We start from the raw sequence: 24080 nt of genomic DNA on the forward strand, positions 1-24080 counted from the left end.
GTCCATATGGTCGCACCTGAGAGAGACCGGTCGTGCTGATAGCATGTGCTAGTATTAAATCACCACTCAGGTTTCAAAACACATTAAGTCAGTAAAGAAAATACATGAATAAAGGCAAACAGAAAAGAAACTCGCTACCCTGCAGAACGCATGATAAATCATTTACTACAGTGGGAAAGAAGCTTTCAGACATAAATGGCAGCAAGTGAGTCTACTTATCTCTGCAGAAAACACGCACCTCTGGGAAACCTGTATGCACAGAACTGCAGCTGTAAAGATGGCAGGGCTTCCATCTGGCTCCCTAAGACTTTCTCCTGACACCATCGCTCCTACAAAAGGTAATGTGAAATATTCATGTATTTATCTTGCCACATCAGCAAGGGAGGTGTGTGCATTCAGTGTCCTACTGCACATGAACAATTTGGGGTTTTTTCTGACAGAAAAGAGCTTTTTCGCTTTAACTGAGTCACATCAGTAGAAATATCACATGACAGAGGAAACCAGTTTGAAATACCCTTGTCAGGTAGGAGGTTTCACAAAGTGAGAAAGAAGAAAAATGCCACTATCCAGAGACAAGCCATCATGGGCACAGGGGAAGCTGTAGGTTGAGGCTCTTTCAGGCCTACTTGGATTCAGCTTTCTGGTGACAGATTTAGCTGCCTTTATGTGACAGCTTAAAAGGACAGATTCCCATGGCCAAATTGTTTCGGACTGAAGCTGTTTGACAGCCTTTGGCCCAGCTCCCCAACCAAGTGTAAATGACACATCCAACTTTATTTGGTGTTTGAACTGGGAGGGAAAGGACTTTTCTGTTCTGCCAGAGGCCTCTTTTATTTAATGTCCTGTAAAGAGAAACAAACTGCATATAATAATGACATCTTGTGGTAGTTGTTGAATTATTGCCCTGTGATTTAGTAGAGAATTGGATGCCAAATTTCATGACATCTTTCTCCCTCCATGCTGCAGCTTTACAAGTTCAGACTTAAAATTGCTGCTGCTCTGAGCAGCTGGATGCAGAAGACCTCTAGAACCTTTGGCACATTGTTGACTTCAGAGGAAAAGGATATTTTGCTTATTTGATTACATAGGTCTGGCTTAACATCAGGTCAGAAATTCATAGTCATAACTGATTAAAGAATGGTTCTCCAGATATTCATACAGAAAATATTAGAGCTTTGATAATTACTGAGTGCTCTGGCCCACAGAATGGCCCAGAGCCTGCCTTTTCTGTGCTGTGGCTTTGTGCTGGGTGTCAGAGCAAAGGGAGATAGTCTTTGCTGGCAGCAGATAAAGCCCAACAGCTGCGGAACACCTGGCACTGACCTTGCAAACAGTCTTGGTGAGCAGCCACCATCACCCCGCAGCTGGGGATACAGAGATGTGGGGTGTTACAAAGAGTAAACCCCCAAGGCCTCACAGCCTCCCTGCTTAGCTTTTACTAATTTCAGCTCTGGTGCTCGGATGCGGGTATCCAAGGATCCCGTGAAGCTCTAAGCTTAGTGCAAGCTGACAGCTCCTATTAGTGTCCATAATTGTGGCATTTCACTGAATATCCCATTTTGCCCGCCCATCATCCTATTCTTGCTGATGCACTCCCTGCAGTGCTCGCTCTAGTCAGAGTTAGAAGCTCTTCAGAACAAAGAGCACGCTTTCCTGCCAGTTTGTACAGGCCTTATCAGCACGTAGGGACTCAGCTTTTATCAGGGAGTTTGGCTGTTGACTAAATAGTCATAATAAATAAGATTAGCAGGAAGAGCTCAGGGATGTATTTCTACAGAGGTGTCTGCTTTTGCAGTCATGTGTTTGGTGGGTATTTCTGGGGCTCACCAGGTCGTCAGTTCTATTCTGTGGTGACACAGCTGATTTCTCAGGGGGTTTTTTTGGATGAAGGTGACTGAAGCTACATGCCGAACACTTTTGTGTGTTCTTCTGGGCTACGAAGGCCTCATAAATAGACTTACAGTTTATATACAAGATTATATAATAAAAGGTCTGTTTCTCAGCTGTGAGGAAGGAGGCAGGAAAAGTCCGTATCACTTATGAAGAGCTCTGAGGTGATGGTGAGACTGTGTGCGTGTAAGCAAAATTGTGCTGCTGAATGTGGGGAGACAGATCAAGGCTACTGGTCTCTGCATTTTATGTAGTGGGGCAGCTCTTACCCCACTTGCTCCTTTCACTGTCAGAGATCCTGGTGCTCACACTGGGTATTGGGCATAATGTGCTCTCCCTGCTTCCTTCAGGTCTGCACAAATGCGAGCAGTAGGCACTTGCTGGGTTCCCTATTGACACAGAAAACAGATGAAGATAATCATGAGACTCCATGATTCTATAATATCTAATTATAGGTATTTAGCTGTATTGATTTATTTTTTTTCCATGGGATGATGCCACCTATTGGACATTATTAGAAGAGGCAAAACAGTTCAAAAAATAAATATACCGGGTTTTTTTCACCAAAGGCAGCTAAACTTTTCATTGTTTCCTACAGTTCAATTGCTAGACAAGGAGCTTCTATTGGCACATCTTGAGTTATGGCACCTCACTAGAAAAGAAGAAAGAACAGAGGTAGAAAAAGCACAAGCAACACTGACTATCTCTGGCAAATAAAATGAAGTTCAGAAAAAAAAATACAGGCAAGCTTTAACAAGATAGTTTATACCCATTTTTCCAAAGGGACTACAAAAAACATTTTGTCATTTGGGGGTTTTGTTTGTTTGCTTGTTGTGTTGTGGGGTTTTTTTTTTTAACTGCAGTGTGTTGAGGGCTATCATCTTTAATTGACCTTGAACTTGCAGTGGTAAAATCATTAATATTTCAGATTGCGAGGTCTGTCTAAGAAGTTATCTTTACTAAAAGAACATTACTTTCAACTAAAAGCTAACAATCTGTGATTGTTTCCAACTCCTGTCTTCTGAGCCAAGATAACATGGGGTGTCCCACTACTACAGGCTCCACCAAGAGCCATCTCTTCATATTGTCATGTTATTTACTGTTTGATTTCCTAGAATTGTGGCAGTTAGACAGCTCCCCAAGGAGTCCATGCCTCCAGTGATGGATATCTGGCTTTGTTAACACTGAAATGATTGCTTTTTCTCACCTCTCTGTTTTTCATGAAATGGTATATAGGTTGGGTCTCAGCAATCAGTTGTCTGAGAACAGGGGGGCAGAGGGGGAGATGCTCTCTGAATGTTCTCGCACTATGCTCGTAAAGTTTCTGTCTGGCCTGTCCTAAATTGTGTTTGCATTATGATGCATTTGGGAGTCCTCAATGGACTTGATGGAATCAAAGAAGACTGCAGAATTACTCGGTCACATTGAGGCAGCCTGTAAAGACCTACAAACTTCTGTATATTAACACTGCAACAACAAATGAAATTATAAAACCCCACAAGGACAAGGGTCTCATTCTGCTCGAGTAGAATTCAACACTCAAGTACTGAAATCATATTTATTTAGTAGCCCAAACCATAATTCGTCCCTGATTGGCCATAAACAATACTGAATTTTTTAACTTATAAAATAATCTCTTTGGCACACAACAGTAAGGGCAACAGGAATTAGGTTTTAATGGTACTTCAGTTTATAGATACAATAAAGGAAAAAATGAATTTGTTTTTCACAGCATATCTAAAACACAAAATATTCTGAACCTTCACAGCCTTGCTAGTGCCTCTTCCATTTGTGAATAAAAATATTTGATAGTTAATACAGCTGAAAGAGAAATATCCTAGTATGTTGAATAATGCCTACTACTGTTGTATGTTCTTATAAAACCATATTTATAATAATTCTGACCTAAAACATAGATGCGGTTTCTGTGTGTCAACATATCCCAAGCTTGATAATGTTATAACTAACCAGGAAGGTATATAAAACTTACAAGTTTGCACTGCCATACATTTAAAAAAAAATATGTATAAATGAGATGTTTTCAATTAATTTTATCTACAGAATTATACACAATTCAAAGACAGATTATCTAAAATCCCAATCCTCTCCTGCATTGAAAGAGCAATCCAGTAGTTTAACACAGAATAGCTTCACAGACTTCAAAGGGGCTGTCGGAAATGATTCACATCCCTTAATACAGGTTTATCGCTGTTGGTGTTCTTGATGTCTTTTTGCTTTTTTCTTCAAATTCTCTTTTATTTTGCTTTTGTTCAGTTTATTCATAATCCCTGGTGGGAAATGTTTTTTAATTATTAAACTTCTGTAATATGACAGTAAAGTCAAGAGACTGATTAGAACATTTCTTCTATAGGAACTTTGCAAAGCAGTGATCATAATGAATCTTCATTTTTTTGTATTTAATTGAGTAAATACGAATAGTGTGCAGATGTGTTGCTCTTGCTTCTGTCATTATTATTACAGTCCCTGAGACCAAGTTGGACTGGATTTCAAAGTTATTTTAAAACTTGGCACTTCTCTATGAAAATCTCTTTCATTTTCAATGTCTGACATATGGTCTCATTTCCTCCTGATGTTTGAAATGCGGTATCCATCTCAGGCCCATCCAGCCTCCTACAACTTGTTTGGTTTACAATCTTGACCTCAGCCTGCCTGTAACAGGTTTATTAATACAAAATTCTGCCCACCACGAAGGTCTGTTCAGAGCTTTGTTGACTTGAAGGATCTCTGCCCACATATTTTTATATAACTGCAAAATAATAATAAAAAAGGATTAATTCATATAGAAAAGAAAGAAAATTTCTGCAAGTTAAATTATCTAACATTAGATACCTGTGTAAATCATTTAGACCATCCTTGGCATAAGAGCAGGAAACCAGTAATCTTTGTAATTTCTTGTTTTCAACTTGACATGAGTTGTATTATCAAAGGTAGAAATTTGGAAATAAGGTTATATTAAGCTAATCTTTGTTCTGTCAAAACCTGAAGATTGTGTCTGAAAGCACTCGTGCATGTCTGGTTTTACCTTTATTTCAACACATTTCTGGAAAGTAACATAACTTCTCTCCCAGATGTGAACTGTTCGACCTGACCATAAGAAATTCCTCTCTCCTATAAGCAGATTGTTAATTCATCATCTTCATCAATTTGCAATTTTATGTGGAACAGTTAAAAAAAGTACATGGAAGCAAATTCTGCAGAAGTATCATTTTAGCAATTCTTGGCAGTTCATAATTAACTGAAGCTTAAACTTTAAGTAACATTATAGAAAGATGAGGAAAGGAAGGCCATATTTTCAGCAGTAAGCTGAAGTACGGTATAATACAATATTAATGTAGTATAAAAGCAGTCAGTGATGTAAAGTGAAAAGCCTTTCTTCTACATCAAAAGATAGCTTGGCCCTATATATTTGAGATTATGAAAATAAATATTGAAATATAATATATTTAATATAAAATATATTTGACCTTGATTACAGGGGCTAGTGTTAACTATTTATTCCATTCCAAGTTTGATTTAATATTGTCTAACAATTTTTAATTAATCTTGAAATAAATGTGGCGATAACTTCACATACTTAAGCTGAGATTGTCAAAGCCTCTATGGGGAAATGATGTCCATACCGCCTAAGTTTCTTTTAAAGAGAATCTGAATTCTTATTCATTGCTTACAGCTGCCCATAACAAATTTGGAAGCGTTTCTTCTGCTCCGATTATGATCTGTGGCTCACGGTGCAAGGCACTCCACTGCAGTACAACATAGCTTATCCTGAATTAAATTAATTTTCCTGTTATGCTTGGATAATCTATTCTTTACCATGCTGTAATTTTTACTAAAATGTTTGCATTGTTTTTTACAAGTTGCAAAGATTGCAACAAATAGAGAATTAAATACTGACAGTCAGGAGTCAAGGAGCTTTATTAGGTGTTTTCTTTCAAGGAGGGATTGGCAGCCTTTTTTCAAATTTCAGTTGAAAATATTTACACAAGTTGAAAACCACAGACTTAGAGACAGTTCAGAAAACCTTCCTCAGTTCTGCAGAACACGGGTTGGATATCACTGCGTGAAATTATTTTCTCAACATGACTCAATGAAATTACAAAAACCTTACCAAATATTTAGTGCATGAGGAAGCCAGTAGAGTCCTATTGGCATGTCTCACATATTATATTCCTAATATTATCTCTATTCTTAATTCCTAATATTAAAAAGCCTCTGTGGCTTCTGTATTTGTATGAGCTAAGAGCTAGCCAAGGAAGAGCTAGCCAAATCCATTACATGACAGCTTTATTAGCTGCTGATAAGAAATCTCCAGCTGACTGCTAGAAAGCAGATAGTATTCTAGGAACAGACCACTGTGTACTTACGCCATATTTTATATTTCTGCCTATAGCATTTGCTCACAGCTTCTGTTAGAGACAGAATAATGGGTGAAAATTTGCTTTTGGACAATACAGATATTCTTTCTTAACATTCTTACAGATGATGCTCCTCTTAGAGTCAACTTTGGAGCTTCCCTCCCGTGTTCTCTTTCATTATTTTAATACTCCAAAATCTACAGAAATGGAAACAAGGTTTCCAGTTATGATTATAGTCCTCTTGTTGAGATAGCTGGATATGTAGAGCTAGCCCTTCCTCCTTTATTTGTAGAGCCTCTGTTACCAAAGTTAATAATTCTGTTAGGTCAGTCTTGTTAGAAACATCTGGGCTGCCTTCTGTATTGCTTGATTACCATGGGAACGATGGACAACTTTAGACATGAAGACACAGACAGCGAATATTGAAAAGCATTGAGTACACTTGACTCAGCAATCCTGTCAAACTTCCTGGCAGCCTCCCCAGGCTCTAGTGATTCTCTACAGGGTCTATCCACACTAAACCAAACTACCGCACTGTGACGCCAGTCTCTACACAATAGCTGTCCCACAGCTTGGCTCTGCTGAGTAGGGTTGGCCAGTAAGCAAGAATTTTGGTTTGCTGAGACTTTGGAATGAAATACAGCTCTTTAAGTATGTCAAGTTAAAAAAAAAAAGCAGAGCGGGACTGTGACCTAGTATTGCCAAATCCATGGTGCACCCACATCCTGGATCTTGCTTGTAGGTTCGGTTATGATACCTCAGAAAGGACATGTCAGAACAAGGAAAGATACAGAGAAGCAAAAGAAGGCCTGTCACAGGAATGAAAAGGCCCTCACAGATAGTAAACGTATATGGAACAGGACTAGAAAGTTATTTTTTCACAATACTCCCAATATGGAAATTATGGTGTCATGGAAGCCAAAACACAGCTGAAATTGAAAATGGATGGGAAAAATTAATGGAAGCTAGATACATCTGTGACTATTAAACAGAATGACACAAATACAACCTACGGCTTGAGATATCTCTCAAACCACCAACTGCCAAGACACAAGGAAAAGAACACTTCAATATTTCATCTGTTTCATACAGTGTTTTCTAGAGTGTTCTGTGAACTGGATCCAGTATGGCCATTGTTAAGTTCTTGATTCAACTCTCGCTCTTGTTAAGGATGAGCTCTCGCAATCTCTCAGCCTTAACAAGGAGGGATTACATATTCATTAAAGCAAGGAGAGGTGCTAACAAAACGGCATCCTTCAAGTCTGCATTAAGATTACCAAGATCCCCTGGGTAATGCTGTACCTCGCACTGGGTATTACAAGATACTCTGTCATATCCTAGAATTCCCACTGGATAAACTGAATTCTCAAAGAATTGCACTATTTCTGATATAATTTTTAACTGGAACAAGTTTTAAATTTTCCTTTCTCTTTTTATGAAGAATTAAAAGAAAGAAATGATTTCTACAACATTTATAGGCACATCACACAAACTGGGTGTAATGCGAATACCAATAAAGGCTGCAAAAGTCCTAGGCAGAGAAAAAACACACCTTACTCCCTCTCCAAGATATTAAGCTATATACTAAAGACATGTTACTCCTTAAGGAATCTTAGGAGATGGTAAGAGCAATACTGTATGAGTTTCTCATTGAAGCCTGTCTCCAGCAAACGCAAAACGTCATTTTCTGCTGACATCAATTTAACTACGGTACTTTCCACTGAAATAGTGTCTTCCTGTTCTTTTGTAGCTGTGCCTTGGATATGTTATGGCTATTTACAGGCAATGCTCTTCTTAATGATTAAATTAACAAATTTTAAAATGGGTTTCTTACCTCTCCACTAGCTTTACCAATGGGAGAGTTGAGGATGAAGTCAGGAGGAGCAAAGACATCAACCAGGGCAACTGCATCATCTTTCAACTGTTTAAAAACAGAAGACGTAATATTAGGCAACTTCTGTAGTTGTCTATGGCTATCTGTGAACTACAGAGCAGCAAAAAGGTTATTTTCATAAAGTACCATCTCTTGGTAACTTACAAGATATCCAAAATAAGGAATCTAGGTTTATTTTGCTTTTTTTCCTCCCAGTGTAAGAGGGACGTATTTTAGAGAGACTCTATTTTAAATATTTCCTCCTTTCCTTATGGGTTTAAAACACATTTTAACCAAGATGGTACCATTTACACACATAAAAACATGTATTTTAGAACTTTAAAAACATAACTTCCAGATTCTTCACTGAAATTTTATTTATCTGCAAAGAATATGATCCAGTTTTAAAAGCTTTTGTGCTGAGAAAAAAATGAGCTAACACAATAATGAAATAAACAGCACTGGATTGCAATATTTCACTGGCTTTCCAATGAAGATTGCAAGGCCACAAATGATAGAGTGTTATTTTGTAAGATACATTGTTTATCATTTTTCGGTAAATGAACTATGACTATATTCAGGATCAATGAGTTACTAAACTTTACAGAAAGTTATTCAGAAACTATTAATGTAATATCCTGCTAATTTAGCCCTTGAAGTATAGCATAACCGATACGTCTCTTTTTCAGTATTTGTATACTATATTCTTATTTAATCACAACAAACAATATTGAAGGCTTACTGTGTTGCAGAGCTCCAGAATAGCATTCTGAATAAATCTACCAGCTTGTTCACCTGAAGCATAGCCACCTGCAAATACATTCACAAAGAGGCTTATACCAGTTAAGATTACAATGATACAATCCTTTTACAGTTTATCAGTTCAGTATTCAAGAGACTAAATAGGCTCTCCTGTGTAATTGGATTGACTGTCTTTCATTAATGACCTGACCGTAAAACTGTCTTAGTTTGACATTTGAAGGCTTTTGCATTAACAAGCTACACTACAACATCTTGCTGCCTACCCCCCGTCCTCTCTCCGAAGCACCGGACCACATCAAAACTTGTGGGCCCTCCATTACCTCTGAGCTAAGAAAGAGTCTTTTGGGTTAATTCATAGCTCCAGGGTCCTGCTCCTGAAATTTTGGCCCAGAATGGTTGTTTTACATCACACAGGCAATAAGAAAATGCTCTAATCTAAATCCTAATTAGGATTCCCTCCCCCTGCCGAGATACAACATGGGAAAAAATCCTCATAATGTTTAAGTTAGGACTTTTATGAAGTAACATGTACAGTATATTCAGGGAGCTGATCTCACCTTGGTAGAGCACAGCCAGATGTTTACTTAAAGACCAGAATCCATACAGAGCACTGAGATTCTTAAGCACTGGCTGCAGAGTAGATGGTGTGTTGGGATCATGAGTGAAGTCATGATATCTTTGTAAGACCGTTTGTTCAATAAAAGCAATGGCTAATGATCGACAGTAGTAGACCTTAGGAAACAGAAAAGAAGGACACTGAGTAACAACATACAAGGAACCAAACGTCAGCTGCTGCAAAATGTCATTGCTCTGGTGAAGCTGGAGATTTGTTGATTTGTTGGAGATTTAGTTTGAGATTAAAGAAAGTCTAAGACGAAACTCCAGAAGAAAACCATTTCTAAAATGTCTTTGCAGAGGTTAGTCATAAAATGCCTCATGAAATGCCTCTTAGAAATAAGATCCTAATTTTCCATTGTGTTCCAGTTCGGGTACTCTCTTATGCCAATCCAAAGGGAGAGCAGATTGTATGTCTATTACCAGTGCAATTTGGCAGTTGCACTCAGACTGTATGGGATCAAGTAGCTACATAAGAGAGAAGATCATGCAAAATCAGGTTTGCTGACTTTAGGGTCATTAATAAACCCATAAAACTTTAATAAGATAAAGGTAGGTTCATCTTTATTTAATATACAGAATTTTATAAAGAGGGTAAAATCTTCAAAGTGGTGCAGTAACCTACTGAAAACTTCTTACAGTCCACTCAAATAATAAATAAAAAATCTGATCATGTTAGCATGAGTGCATTCTGTTTATGGATTGTGATAGACTGTAGTATGTTTTGAAAGAACTATCCAACTAATCCTTGCAAAATATCTGATCAGCAAGGCAAAGGTAACCAGTTACTGTTAATACCAAGTATAAAGCCTTAAGTGATTGTACTCACATAGGAAAACTTTTCTACTTTTACTTACTTCACCTTTGCTGTATTACCGCATATGTCCTACCATGAAATAGCCTGCTGCCTGAAAACACTCTAGTTGGTGAACAGAAGGGGACTATAAAACCATTGCTGTTGTGGCTGATTTGTTGCAATGCTGCAAACTGGCGTTTGGTTTTACCCCATTTATTCAGTTTTGTTTTTTTTTCATTTAGAATTAGTTGATTAGTTTTTCTTTTTTCCATTGAATACTTGCATCATCCTTGCATTTAAATCCACCATGCGATTTAAAAAAGGCACATTCCAAAGATTGCCGTCTCTCTCTTGATAGCTGGTCAGTGGAATACTTACATCCAAGCTCAGATACAAGTGTGAACTGCAAAATAACACACCTATTCTCTGCAGGATTAGGGAGAACTTCCCCCTCACTAGATGGACGTTTTTAGATATGAGCATCAATTCCCTAGTCAGAATGAAATAAGTCTCAGTATCCCAAATGAAGCATTAATTCCCCATGCGTCTCCCCTGTAATTTTATTTCCTTATTCACCTCTGCTTGTACTTCTGTATTGTTTCTATCAGGCTATCCCCAAACCAAAATAGCCTAGGGATAGGTTAGGAATCTCTTCCAGATCTCCCATAGCAAGAACAAATATTATATATTAGTCAGCCACTGGGCTGACAGAAAAGTGCTTCTTCATGCCCAGAAAATTTTAAATCAAATATGTACATGTCTTTAAAGCCCAGCTTGTAAATCATTTTCAGATGTTTTTGAGGATGCCATTAAAATAAAAAATCCCGCTGTCCTGAAGACAAATTTTAGGGAGAAAAGAAAACCTAATGACCTAAGGTATATCAATGCCTATCTCAGCAGCAGTTGTGTGCCTAAGTACCTTTATATTTTAACACATTTGAACATAAAATAGAAGAGAACCTTCATGCTTCTGAGCAAACGATTCTCTCTAACACACTGGCCCTGGCACCAGCCTCCCAAGAGCTGGCCAACTGACAGGCAATCAGGCTTGAATTTCTGGCACCCATTCTGAATTTGACCCTGAAGAGTTTCTCTAATTAAGCTGCTTCTAGGGTAAAACCAGGGAAGACTTCTTCCACTCTACCATAGGTTTCACACAGACCATCCCCTGTTGAAGCTAGGCTGGCTCTTTCTAGGTGCAGAATTAAATATTCCTTCCTGATGTTTTTTAATGAGCTTTGCAGAGAAGATGAATGACACTGGCCATCTTCAGGGAACAGATCTCTCTCTCCCCAGTGACAAATGACAACTGTTCTTTCCTAGGATGCAAGCCAGTTTTTCTCATGGAGGCAATGGAAGAATTTGGGGAGTTTGGGGATATACACTGAAATTTGGAGTTAAGCCATTCCTAGCTGTTAAAAGTCATTGGTGAGATAGTGGATCTGCTATATGTAGATTGTCAATGTTTCCTTTTCAGGTTCCAATGCTGTCAGTCTGGTATCTTTCATGACTACTTTGCACTATAGAAATTAGAGATGGAAAAGATCTATTAGGTCATCTAGTTTACCTACCTGCCAGAACAAGATTCTTTCCTACAGTATGTATTTGGCCGTAAGTGCAGATGGAGATGTAATAATCAGATGCTGCAGTAGATTTAATAGTAGTAGACTTAGTCTTCAAAAGCTGTGCTATCAAAATTACAGACATCACCCACCACATGCCTGCAACTTTTCTGAAGGGAAATACATGCTGAAAGACTTCTGCTGATGGTAACTGTCCTCCTGCTATCATGTTCAATACAATGCACATGGACAGGTATTAAATTTTATTAGTTATTTGACTTGCTGCTTTATGCTTGAGGAAATGGTACTTCATGACAGAAGAGGATAAAACTAACAGGATCTGACAAACTTGGATGAAAGTAAGTAAATAAAATAAGAAAGCCGAATAAGTATTACCTGACAGTTATTTTTTGCCTCAAAATCACTTCGCCCAGACTGTTTCTCCTTGCTCAGCTTTAGGTCACTTTCCCGGAGAAGGTAGCAAACCAGCCATTTATATGCTGCTAAAGGAACTGTGAAAAAGAGGAAATCAAAATTCTTAACATTCACATTTATAATGCAAGAAGTCATATGCAGATTCTTCTGCGGTGTCTGTTTTTGTTACCCGAGATGAAAAGTGACAGTGTTAATTAATCAATCCATTAACATGACACTTTGCCCATTACTGTAGATGTAATAAATAGCACCTAGGCAAGACAGTCAGATTGTAACTGTACAGTGAAGACATACCATGCCTGACCATACACTAGTTCAAACTGACCCCAAGCTAAAAGGCAAGGTATATCCATAACTCAATTTAGACTTCTGACTTGATCGAATTTTTTTAGCTTGTTATTTTCTTCCCATATTAAGACTTAGGTCTGCAAGGTATTCAGTCTCTTCTGAGTGTACATGAACAGAAGACAGTCCACATTTTGTGAAAGCATGTGACTTCTAACATCGCAAAGGTGGCTGAATGTAATCGCATTTGAATGACCTGCTTTGTACAGAAGCACATTTATTTTTAAAGCAGCCTGGAACTACTAAGGAAAAAAGTACTTCAGCATAAAGTCCTTGTATGAATCCTGCTTGCTTGTGTCTTAGCTTAAGATTTAACGTAGAATATTATTTAGGCAATCGTGAGTGTTCACATGCTGCCTAAATTCAGGCACCTAAATTAGTAGTCCAGTTTCTAACAGAATGGGACAATAAACAGATTCCGATATTTGAAAAACCATAGTCTGTTTCAGTAGGTATTACAAGAGAGGAGACAACACGTGCTTAGGTATCAGTTTGTGCTCTGCTGGATTTCACAAGTTGGAGACATACAACAAAATAGAAAGCAAGCAGTTCTTTTGAACTAGTCTTTTTCTTATAAGTCTTTGTATTTTGAAGTTATTCAGATTTTACCCCATAGCTGTTATGATACTATGTCACTTGGTACTATGCATCACTATCCGAAGTTCAGCTTTTTTGCAATTATTTGAGCACTGAAGTGGTTACCGAATTCTAGGAATCAACTTGATTGCCCCTTATATGTTAGGACAGGAGTTTCTTCCCCCAGTACGTTCTCAGTTTCACAGATTCACTTTTGCTCAATGCCCTGTCACTATCTCATTATCTTCTCATTTCTTCGTTAATTTTTGCCTTCAAGGGCCAATCCGGGCTCACAGTGATACAAAAGTGGGAATGGCATCCAATGTCATACTTGATTTGATTATAGCAGAGTAAGCCAGAAAAACTGCAGGGAATTTTCTTTCATGCAACCAAAAGCAACTGTCAAAACCAGCCACACTTTAAGCCTCTTCAACATATTTCTAAATAATTTGTATGGTTTTCTAAAATAAGATATTTTACAGATATAAGTGAGCAGCAATCAATGCCCCTTACAGCAGTTTCACTTGAAAACAACAATACAGTGCCAAAAAATAGATAAGAAATTCTACTTTAGAGGAACAAAAATGGAAGAAAAATATCTGATGCTATCCTACATTCCAGAGTTGAGGCTGGGGACAATAGGACATATTTTGAAATGCAAACTGTGTTCTTAGTAAATTGAAATGCATATTTTACAAAGTCAGGAAAAAAGCAATGTGAAAAATATCTACTAAGTAGCAGAGGTCGAATCTCAAATCTCTGGTTCCTTTGGGAAGGAATTTAAGATTCTCGAATCAGCTTAACAGCAGAAGGCTACCTGAGGAGTCCATGGAATTTTCACCGCTAATGGGTGTGAATTTCCAGCCAAGGATATGATGGTAGTCTTGCAAAAAGTTTATTGTTCCAAAAGGGGATTCAAAAGGAGCTTTATCTGAAATACCAAAGAAAATAAAAATGATTTATGAGAAAAGAAATCAGACTTTTTGGAACTAAAAACCTATTACAAAGCCATGCATATGCTTGATAGGCCAGATGCAATTAGGCCATAATATTTATTTTATTATAGCCTAGAGCAGCCAAATGAGGACTGGTGGACAAGTGCTGAAAAACCTGACATCATTGCCTGTAAGCCCCAGAACACTCAACTCCTATTGCTGAGTTTTCCAGTTCTATAAGATGCTGGTGAAACTCACTGCTAGAAAATTGGAACAAAATCTTTATCTGGAGAACTACAAAATGTACTGATGGATATTGCTACCAATTAAGGCAATGTGAACTGTTTTAAGTACAATGAGCAGAGGGTACCCAGACTTACAATGACTTCAGGAGTAGTTCCATTGAACACAACTGCATTTCTCAGGGCGTAAGATACTACTTAACCTGATTAGAGATGGCAAAACATCTAGCTAACTTCTGCAAGGCTTAGGAGAAAGAATATTTCTTGCAGCAAGTATCTTTGTATTGTGAATGTATCATATGACAGAGTATGTAGCACATTATTTACGTTCTACAAAATGATTAAATGACTGTGAATTGCTTTCAGTATGAAATTACCTCCTAATTCCATTAACTACACGCTGTTGGGTCCAGCATAGGATTCCACAATGAAAACTTACCTCTTATGCAATTCATCCAGCTCATTAAGTAGTTGCTAGTTTGCTGAAGCAGGACGTTGTTATCTCCCTCATATGTGCAGTTTGGATCATTGTCATTTCGGATTTCACCCAGACGATTCACTTAATAAGAACAAGTGCACAACTTAATATATTGCAATGTACTAATGGAAGCTAAGAGGGATGAAATAATTATTCTGTGACAAAGTGCAAGAGAGTTGTCTGTTGCTGTATGTATAGATAGTTACCAACAAATGAGCTTGAAAGTTCACTGTTTAGCTTCTGAAAATTAATATTCATTATGAAAATGAATAAAGTTTTTAGAAAAATGTGGCATTAATCTTACAAGGGGAATTTTCATCTCTAAAGTCTGCATCTCTATTTTTGGAACTGAGACTGAATCACATATACAGGCTGTCCAAATGCTGGTGCAGATGCTTGCACAGGTTTACTTCTTTTTTGTGGTATCAGGTATAAAAACTTTAAAAATATGGATATGAGGAAAAAGTCCTTTCTAAACATATAGCTAAAATTTAGACACCATGATGCAACAACAGCCAAACATCAACACATCAACATAACCATTCTTTTTCTGATCAGTGTATGCAGTAGTCTGTAACTTACTGGCAAGGTAACCATGTCCTCCACAAGCTTCTCGGCACTCTTGGGCTGCCTGCTGAGCAGTCCAAGATGACAGTGGTTTGCTGGCAGCAGATAAGGCATGAATCTCACGTCCCAAATCAGCCTTTGTGAAAAAACAAGTTACAAGTGAGTAATAACTTTTACACAAAGTAAGTCTGTGACCGGTTAAAGCCATGGCTATGCAGAATCATAGAATTATTTAGGTTGGAAAAGACCTTTAAGATCATCAAGTCCAACTGTTAGCCTAACGCTGCCAAGTCCACCACTAAACCATGTCCCTCAGCACCACATCTACATGTATTTTAAATTCTTCCAGGGATGGTGACTCAAACACTTCCCAGGGCAGCCTGTTCCAGTGCTTGACAACCCTTTTGGTGAAGAAATTTTTCCTAATATCCAATCTAAACCTCCCCTGGCACAACTTGAGGCCATTTCCTCTTGTCCTATTGCTTATTACTTGGGAGAAGAGACTGACACCCATCTCACTACAACCTCCTTTCAGGTAGCTGTAGAAAGCTATAACGTCTCCCCTCAGCCTCCTTTTCTCCAGGCTAAACGAACCCAGTTGCCTCAGCTGCTCCTCATAAGGCTTGTGCTCCAGACCCCTCACCAGCTTTGTTACCCTTCTCTGGACTCGCTCCAGCACCTCAATGTCTGTCTTGTTGTGAGGGGCCCAAAACTGAATGCAGTACTGAAGGTGCAGCCTCACCAGTGCTGAGTACAGGGGGACGATCACTTCCCTAGGCCTGCTCACCCCACCGTTTCCAATACAAACCAGAATGCTACTGGCTGCCTTGGCCACCTGGGCACGGTTGTTGATCAACACCCCCAGGTCCTTATACGCAAGGCAGCTTTCCAGCCACTCTTCCCTAAGCCTGTAGCGTTGCATGGGGTTGTTGTGACCCAAGTGCAAAGCACTTGGCTTTGTTAAACCTCATACAGTTGCCCTCGGATGTGTACTGCTTTATAATGTAGAAAAGAATAACTGGCAATACATACATAAAATTTTCTGAAATCTATGTAAGGGATAAGCATAATTTTTGTTGCCACAAAAAAACCCTCCCACAACTGAAAAACATTCAGCACTAACTTTCTTATATGGGACAGCCATAATTTGTGCCAGGTAATGGATACATGCGTACATCTTAGCTCAGATGTGCCAACTGACATGCGATAGTTCACTGCTTGCAACCTGTCCCTCCCAAAGATGGAGAGGTAGGTGGTTTAAGGTGGCATGTCCAGACGAATCTTCTATTCCCTCTGTGACATAAGCAATCCCTCTCTCCCCAGTCAGCAAGGGGGTATTTATAACATTTACTGATTTACATGGTTTTCATTGATCTTTCAAGCATCAATTTTGCAAAGAGCAGGAAAACTTAAATGTACCCTCTCAGTTTCTAGTAGCCTGCATTTACACTAACTCTGTTGCTTTCCTTTGAAAATGTGTTTGGAATTCCAGCTTCTGGAGATAGTGGATTGATATTACCAAAGCTTGTTTAAAAGTAACTCCCTGGTTGGGTGTTTTTGGATTGTATTTTTTTTAAGATCTCCTGTAGAACACAAGGAATTCATAGGGATTACATTCCTAACATTGTCAACAATCAGATTTCTCTCTATCATGATATTTTTTCTGAAAGCCACTGTTTTGCCTAAGGTTAGTGACTGCACTGGAGACCTCCAGAGATAAAATATCAGATTAAAAAAATTAACCAGATTATTCTGTGGTTTGTGCAAAGAGAAGAAATTAGAATACCCAGCCATTTAGTACACAAATCTTTCATGAGCTTTATTTTAGCTGAAAAAAGGCTGACTGTTTAAGTGAGATCTACAGACAGTGTGTAGGTCCTAAAAATGAATATTGTCAAAATTTAAAAAAATAAATAACATTTATATGCTATTAAAAAAACCATACTGCAGTTATTTTGGTTGAGAATCAGTCCTTGCACAGAGACAGGTCAAACTATTTCCTCTGTAAAGGGGTTACTTCCAATGGTCTGATTGTGGACGAAAAATTCAGCATTGAGACTCAAAAGTCTTAATTTTTTTCTCCAGAAACATTTATCCCAATGCATAAATATGAATTGCAAACTCAAGCCAGATTCATAGAGCCGCTGCAGAAATTAATAGTATTATTTCAGAAAATCTTTGATACATCCCCCCTGAAGTATCATTTTTAAAAGTTATAAGCTGAATTTGCATTACCATCATATATTTATGATAAATAATTCTGCAAGGGAACATAGATTTAATTTGCACGGAAATCAATAAAACGTTAACCACTCCATCAAAACTAATTTTCGGAATGCAACTTAATTCATTACTTTGTATGCCCCATATTTCTGAGAGATTGCTCTAGCATTCTGGATTGTAAGACGGCCTAAGACTTCTAAGTAGGTCCTTCATTTAACAATTTTGAGTTCATTACAGTAAGAACTCAGCTAAGAAGAAATGTGTAAATATCTCACCTGTCTCTGACTCCTTTGCTTTGTCAATACGCCTGCATAAAATTCTACAAAGTTCTCAAACAGGGATTTGGAGAAATAATCTAAGGCATATGCAGCAGCCAGATAAGGAAGAAGACGCCATTGCTAGAATAAAAATTAAATAGATTTGATCACAAATTGATATGTATTTTTAATAGTTATATATATGTAACTGTCATAATATTGAACCCACCCATTCATTTTTACTTTGTTCAAATTGGAAAACTGTTTTATAAGGAACAAAACTTAACAATAACCATCCATAAACATAATTATGTATAACTGCTCTATACACAAGTTACAGTTACATCATTCTATGTTCATGCATTTTATGCTCTATGTTCTTAGTTCATGCGTTTTACGAATTTGTGATAAACATTATGTTAAACCAGTGCAAAAGTTCACTGAAGCTTTGGGGACTAATGACATATTTTTGCCTTATGTTTATACAATGTCTGGCATGCCAGGGCCAGTCATGATTCATGTGTTTGTTCAGTACCAACATGACAGAGGTTGTAACTGTTTCACTTGCTTCTTCATTGCTGAATGTAAGTTAGTGCTGGTTGCATTCTGTGGAAAAAAAAACAGGGCTGGGAAGCAGAGAAAAAAGCATCTTTGCTGCTCCATGCAACTCAGATAGAGCTCATGAAGGAAAGAAGAAACTGCTTCAAGAAGCGTTTGTGGTAGAGCAAGAAGAGAATGAGAGGTTCAGCAAGCAGAGCCTAAATAACAAGCCAAAACTGAGCAAAACTGAGTGTCTTGAAGAATAGTGGGAAGCAGACCCTGGCTTATTTGGAAGAGATGTAAAGAAGGCAGCTTCCGCCAGTTTGTAGAAACCCATGAAATCTTTCAAAGTGCCAAGACTAAGTGCAAACCTGGAAAAAAGCACCCACTCAGCAATGACAAACTGGGCACGATTGTTTTCAGGACTTTCTATAAATTAACTTTTCTCATTCAGCAGATCTGAGTTTTCTCTATTTTCAAGTTATCCTACATATTCTTGGTTTATTTTTTTCAGAGCAAAAGGTGTTTCTGCAGAAAAACAATGGTTATACTCCTCTCCAAATTACTAGTAGCTTGAGACTTCACCACAATGAATATCGATTTCTATACTTTAAAAGAATAAAGGCTAAAAAAAGAGAAAACTAGCATAGCAGCAAAAGAGGCACTGACATTTTTTAACAAATACTAGTTTCTACATCTGCAGTACTTTCACATGTGCATAGAAGACAGTCTTTCTTTGAAAAGGTTACTATTTCAGAAGACAAATGCTTCTACGTACTTCAGAGAAACAGGATTATGGTTTTTGCTATTACAAGAACTTATGTTAAAAGCCTGATCGTGCCAGCAGAAGGAGTTCTTAAGTTAGAACAGCTGCACTAGAATGACCCTTCAGATGACATAGACAACCTGAATTTCACTAACTTCAGTGTCATTATTTTGATCTGAATCTTAGTTTCATTACATAAAAGTCTGTAGAGGTGAACGCCAAAGTATTTACCTGTGTTTGGTATTCAAGAACAGGTATTTCTTCTTCATCAGTTGGTCCAAACTGATGGCGAGCTGCTGAGAAGCGAATGGCTATCGATAAGGCAAGCTTTAAATTGGTCGTGGAAACTGCTGTGATCAGAATTCTGCCAGTGGACAAGGATCCCAGAGATGCACTAAAACGCTCTTTAACATCCTGAATAAATAAAAGACAGCCTGAATGGTGAGGCTAACATTTCATTTACCTCCCCAGAAAGAGACAACTCTGGTAGCATGATCAGAAGCCCAGAGGACTAGCCAATTTTATTTCTTGACACATTCAGATAAGGCATTCAGGCAAGATTCAAAGTAGTTTCTCTAAACTCCTTCAGGATCACTGGGGTAGCACAAAGAGCAAGAAGTCAGTAAAATCAGTAAGGTGAGCTCAGAAATCTCTGGAAGGCAATTAAAAAACCAGCATTCTGACTATCTCATGTGAAAGCATCAACAGCCTTATTTAAGTCAAGGTATCTAGTACTTCCCAACATGAGAGATCCATGCTCTGTCTCTTAACCTACTTATACCTTTGTATATTTAATGAACTGTATTAATGAGACAAAACCTTGATTCATACCTTGATTGAACTTGAGTACTTTCCCTCAGCTGTGACATCTCCAGCTATATTCAGTATGTTTTCTTTAGGTATCCTGACATTGTGGAACATGGCAAATCTGTTTAAACAAATACACAGGAAATGTAAAATCTGCCTCAACATAGTCTGAGGTGTCTACGTTACAGAATAAAGGTCACAACAAAGACATGATTGCACAATGATCTCAGGCATATCAGTGAACTGAAAACAGTGCCCATCAGGCCAGGTAGGTAAATTTAGGAGAGTATGCCTGGGAGAACAAAGGCTTTCAGACTCAGGGCAGCAGAGCAAATTCAAGATGGAAAATTATTTGTTATAACTCTTCAGTTTGTTTTTTTTTTAAAAAAAAGATGATGCTTACAAAAGCAAAACAAACACCTCATGGACTCTAGGAGACACTTTCAGCAGCTTCATAAGTAAAGAAGCAAACCACTAATGGAAGGATGAGCAATGTATTCTGTTTGAGGTGAAGGACAGGTAAAATTACTTACTAGAGACCTTATACAGAGGCAGTTTGACAGACACTTCCACCGACAGCCCAGAAACTTGAAATGAATTCTCAGTTTGCATGAGTAAGTTACTTAGCTTGATAACTCGGCTAACAAAAAGCTTGGGAAGATGAATAACTTCCTTCTCCTGCTTAGAACCTGACTGGGCCATTCTGACTCCTAATAATTCCCTGCCACAAACAATTCTGCTAAACCATATGTTCTACTGAAGTGTTGGTCAGTCCGGTCTGGAGACTGCTTTGGAATAGAGACACTGTATATTTTTATGAGTCTAAAATACAGATCTGTGAGGATCATTCGTGTTATTGCAATACAAATGAGGACATAGCTGAAATAGTGCCCCGAGAAGCAACTGAATGGAGAATTTTCCTTTGTTTAAACTCAAACTAAGATTTCTGTTCCCTGGAATGTGGCATCTGAAAAAGGAAGAGCAAGAAATTGTGGAATGCTAGCAGCAGTAAAGAAGGAAGCTGTTAGAACAGGCAGAATGTCCTGAGTATTCATATTCCTCAGGAAGAAAGTATATGAACTGTTTCACCCAAATGGGCAATACAACTTGGCACAATAGCAGTAATATCAGCTCCACTCACGAATATCTCAGTATCTAATAGCACTTGAAAAGCTGTATTTGTAATCAAAGCAAATTCCTTTTTCCTGCCAATACAGGCTGATCTATTTAATAAGGCTCACGAGAGCCAGGTCTTTCACGTTAATAAATTACATAAGGGCTGCATTGCTGCATGTGCTTTAAAATTACAAGTTGTTTCCAAGGAAACATATCTGCATACTGAATTTATTCAGCCTTAGAGATACACAGTATTTTTGGACTTAGCCACAGAGAAAAGCGTGCTATCCCAACAAAGAACCAGCTGCTTAGTGGCCTTAATGATGCTAAAAAGTGCTTCATTAAGTGCCAGTTTCAGCAAGAAAACACTACTTTGTAACAGAATCAAATTCAGAATTTCCAAAAATCTGATTTCCATCTTTATTAATATTTCTTCATATCGCTCAAAATAAAACGTGTCATTCAAAAAAGATCTTTTAGTTAAATTCACATTCTCTACTCACTATATCGCAAATAAAATCCATCACAACTAAAACTGTTTAGCAACTCCAATATTTTTAAGCACTAGCATGCATGTTAGACAGAACTTGAGCTTTTTTAATTATTATTACTCATTACTTTAATTACAGGAGACTGTGTGTCGCAAGGTTTAGGTCCCTAGTTTAGGACTCTTTTTTCCTAGTTACTGCACAGCCATGGAACTACAAGGAGGTGCTTCCTCCTAGGAGTTTACAATCCAAGCATAAGGCAAGAAGCTACAAATGTGTCCAAACAAACAGTGAGGCAGACACTAACTACTGAAGAATACTTTCTTGATATGATACCTGCCAGTCGCAGCACCTTGGCAGCTAAGCACTGACTTTTTTTTATAAGCCATTAGAGCAAACGAGAATTTTAAGGAGGAATCTGAGTGATGAAAGTAAGGGAGCTTCATGGATGCTTATAAAGGATCCCTCCCAACTAGGAAAAGATGCATAGAAGAAAGCAATGAAATATTATTTTAAAAAGCTATTGAATGGGTGATAAAAACTGGAATCAGAAGCCAGACTAAAGGAAGAGTTAACCTAACAATGTTTGGGGCACAGACTAGGAAGAAATTCATAGGGCTCTAGCTCTCGGGCCTTCTCTTTGCAAATACGCATTTGGAGCATGTTTAGTCCTGTGTGTGATGAACGGTGAGATTCGTGATAGTAATGACAATAAACAAGACGGCAAATTGTCCTTTTGTGTTTTACACTGTAGTGATTAGTTCAATTCATTCAGCAAAGCTGTGCAGTTGTAGAAAACTATTTATATTGATACATGCTTGAAACTAGGGTTCTTAAAAAGCAAATTCAAATCTACTAATATAGAAATTTATATACGAGTAACCTACTTTTAGGAAATTCAAGCCTACTAATATTGAACGTATGGCAGATGTGTGCCAAACAAAACACCTCCCAAAATGACCCAATAAACAGTTTTACTCACTTTCATCTGTTGTGATACAATCCCAAACAGCTAGAGGAAGTTTTTTGTTGGAAAGAGCAAAAAATCTTGTCAAAAGTTTTATTATAATCTGTCCAACATAAAGTAGCTAATTCTGTATCACATGAAAGATTACCTAGAATTACTTTGATTAAAAAATCACATGTATACCTTTCTTATAATAACTTCTTTCACAGCTAGTGAACCAGGATACTAAATTTCCAATCATTATATAACAATCTATTTTCTTAAAATGAAATTAGTTCAAACAACAGTTTTTGAAAGTTTAGATTTTTTACTTGATATTGTCCATTACAGATACAGAATTTCCTTCTTTTTTTTTGTAAGCTGCTATCAAAATAAATGCATATAAGATGACAAAAACTTTAAGAAGGAAAACAGAGAGACAGAACTAGCAATTAAAAATCACACAGAAAATTCCCATGTGTAAAGAAATAAGATATATTGCCTTTGAGTACCAGTGTTGAAAATAAAAGCAGAACCTTACAGGACCTGGGAGTTAGATGACCTTGTGAGATCATTGCCAACTGCTGTTATGCTTCTTCTCCAAGAACTTCGCTATTTGAAATTGTTAGACATACTAGCCAATTTGAACTTGATATTGGAACATATTAAAAATAAATAGTAAAGATTTAATGAAGTCAACGATCACATTTCTAATGGTTATTAGCCTAGAAAGCATTGTGAATAGACATGGACCACATCTGTCAACGCACTTAGGGGAAAAATCTCCTTCAAGAATTAAAGAAATACCTTACAATAATGGAACTGTATACATAGTCATGGGGATATCATGTACCAGCAAGTTTGGAAAATGGCTAAATTTCACATGCTGATGACAAGACCACAGGTTTGAAAGCTACCCTATTTAGGGCCTCTTCTGCATAGCAAATAGTGTGACTGAGATTAAGACCTCTCAGCAAGACAGACAGATAGCTGCCACTTTAAATATATATCATAGGGCTCTATAGCAATGTGCAATTTTGCATCATCTAGCCTGTAAAAAACACCTGTATCACACAGATTTCTCCATAGATTAGCTGAGCAGACTGAAGCACTATTCCAATAGCAACATTCTTGTGTGGGTTCTTTGGCCACTAGGTTAGGGAACATTTCAAGCAAAGTTAATCTTACTGACTTTAAATCATGCAATAGTAATTCATCTGGTGCGCAGTAATGCTGATAAAAAAGGAGCAGCTGAAAAGCTACGAGCTCCCTTTGCCAGTCCTAAATTAATAAGCTGTTACCTATAGTACAAATAGCTCAAACATGCTTTGGTGAATTTCAGACTCACTGAAATGCCTTTCCTGCCAGCTTTCGTTATTGACTACGTTAGAGGTGGTGCAGTGACAGCTCCTTCAATCCTTTCAGCCAGAAACAGAAAGTAGGTAAGTGGTATTGAAAGATTGTGAGTCAAGTGATCTCATGGCT

General features: G+C 37.8%; 1 protein-coding gene across 6 annotated transcripts in view; it reads right to left on the reverse strand.

Moving 5' to 3' along the window:
* Window positions 1-4031: 4031 nt before the first annotated feature.
* ACOX3 (acyl-CoA oxidase 3, pristanoyl) overlaps window positions 4032-24080 on the reverse strand; it is a 36847-nt gene continuing 16798 nt past the window's right edge. For all 6 annotated transcript variants that reach the window (XM_054202797.1, XM_054202795.1, XM_054202798.1 and 3 more), the window contains 11 exons: window positions 20070-20166; window positions 19470-19652; window positions 17951-18073; window positions 15468-15588; window positions 14847-14966; window positions 14048-14161; window positions 12271-12386; window positions 9459-9633; window positions 8882-8949; window positions 8101-8187; window positions 4032-4657 (listed from right to left, as the gene is read on the reverse strand). In XM_054202797.1, the coding sequence (XP_054058772.1) occupies window positions 4538-4657; window positions 8101-8187; window positions 8882-8949; window positions 9459-9633; window positions 12271-12386; window positions 14048-14161; window positions 14847-14966; window positions 15468-15588; window positions 17951-18073; window positions 19470-19652; window positions 20070-20166 (1324 nt within the window). In that variant the 3' untranslated portion in view covers window positions 4032-4537. The remainder of the gene's footprint in view (window positions 4658-8100; window positions 8188-8881; window positions 8950-9458; window positions 9634-12270; window positions 12387-14047; window positions 14162-14846; window positions 14967-15467; window positions 15589-17950; window positions 18074-19469; window positions 19653-20069; window positions 20167-24080) is intronic.

The sequence above is a fragment of the Rissa tridactyla genome, chromosome 5 (assembly GCF_028500815.1).
Source record: "Rissa tridactyla isolate bRisTri1 chromosome 5, bRisTri1.patW.cur.20221130, whole genome shotgun sequence".
NCBI lineage: Eukaryota > Metazoa > Chordata > Aves > Charadriiformes > Laridae > Rissa > Rissa tridactyla.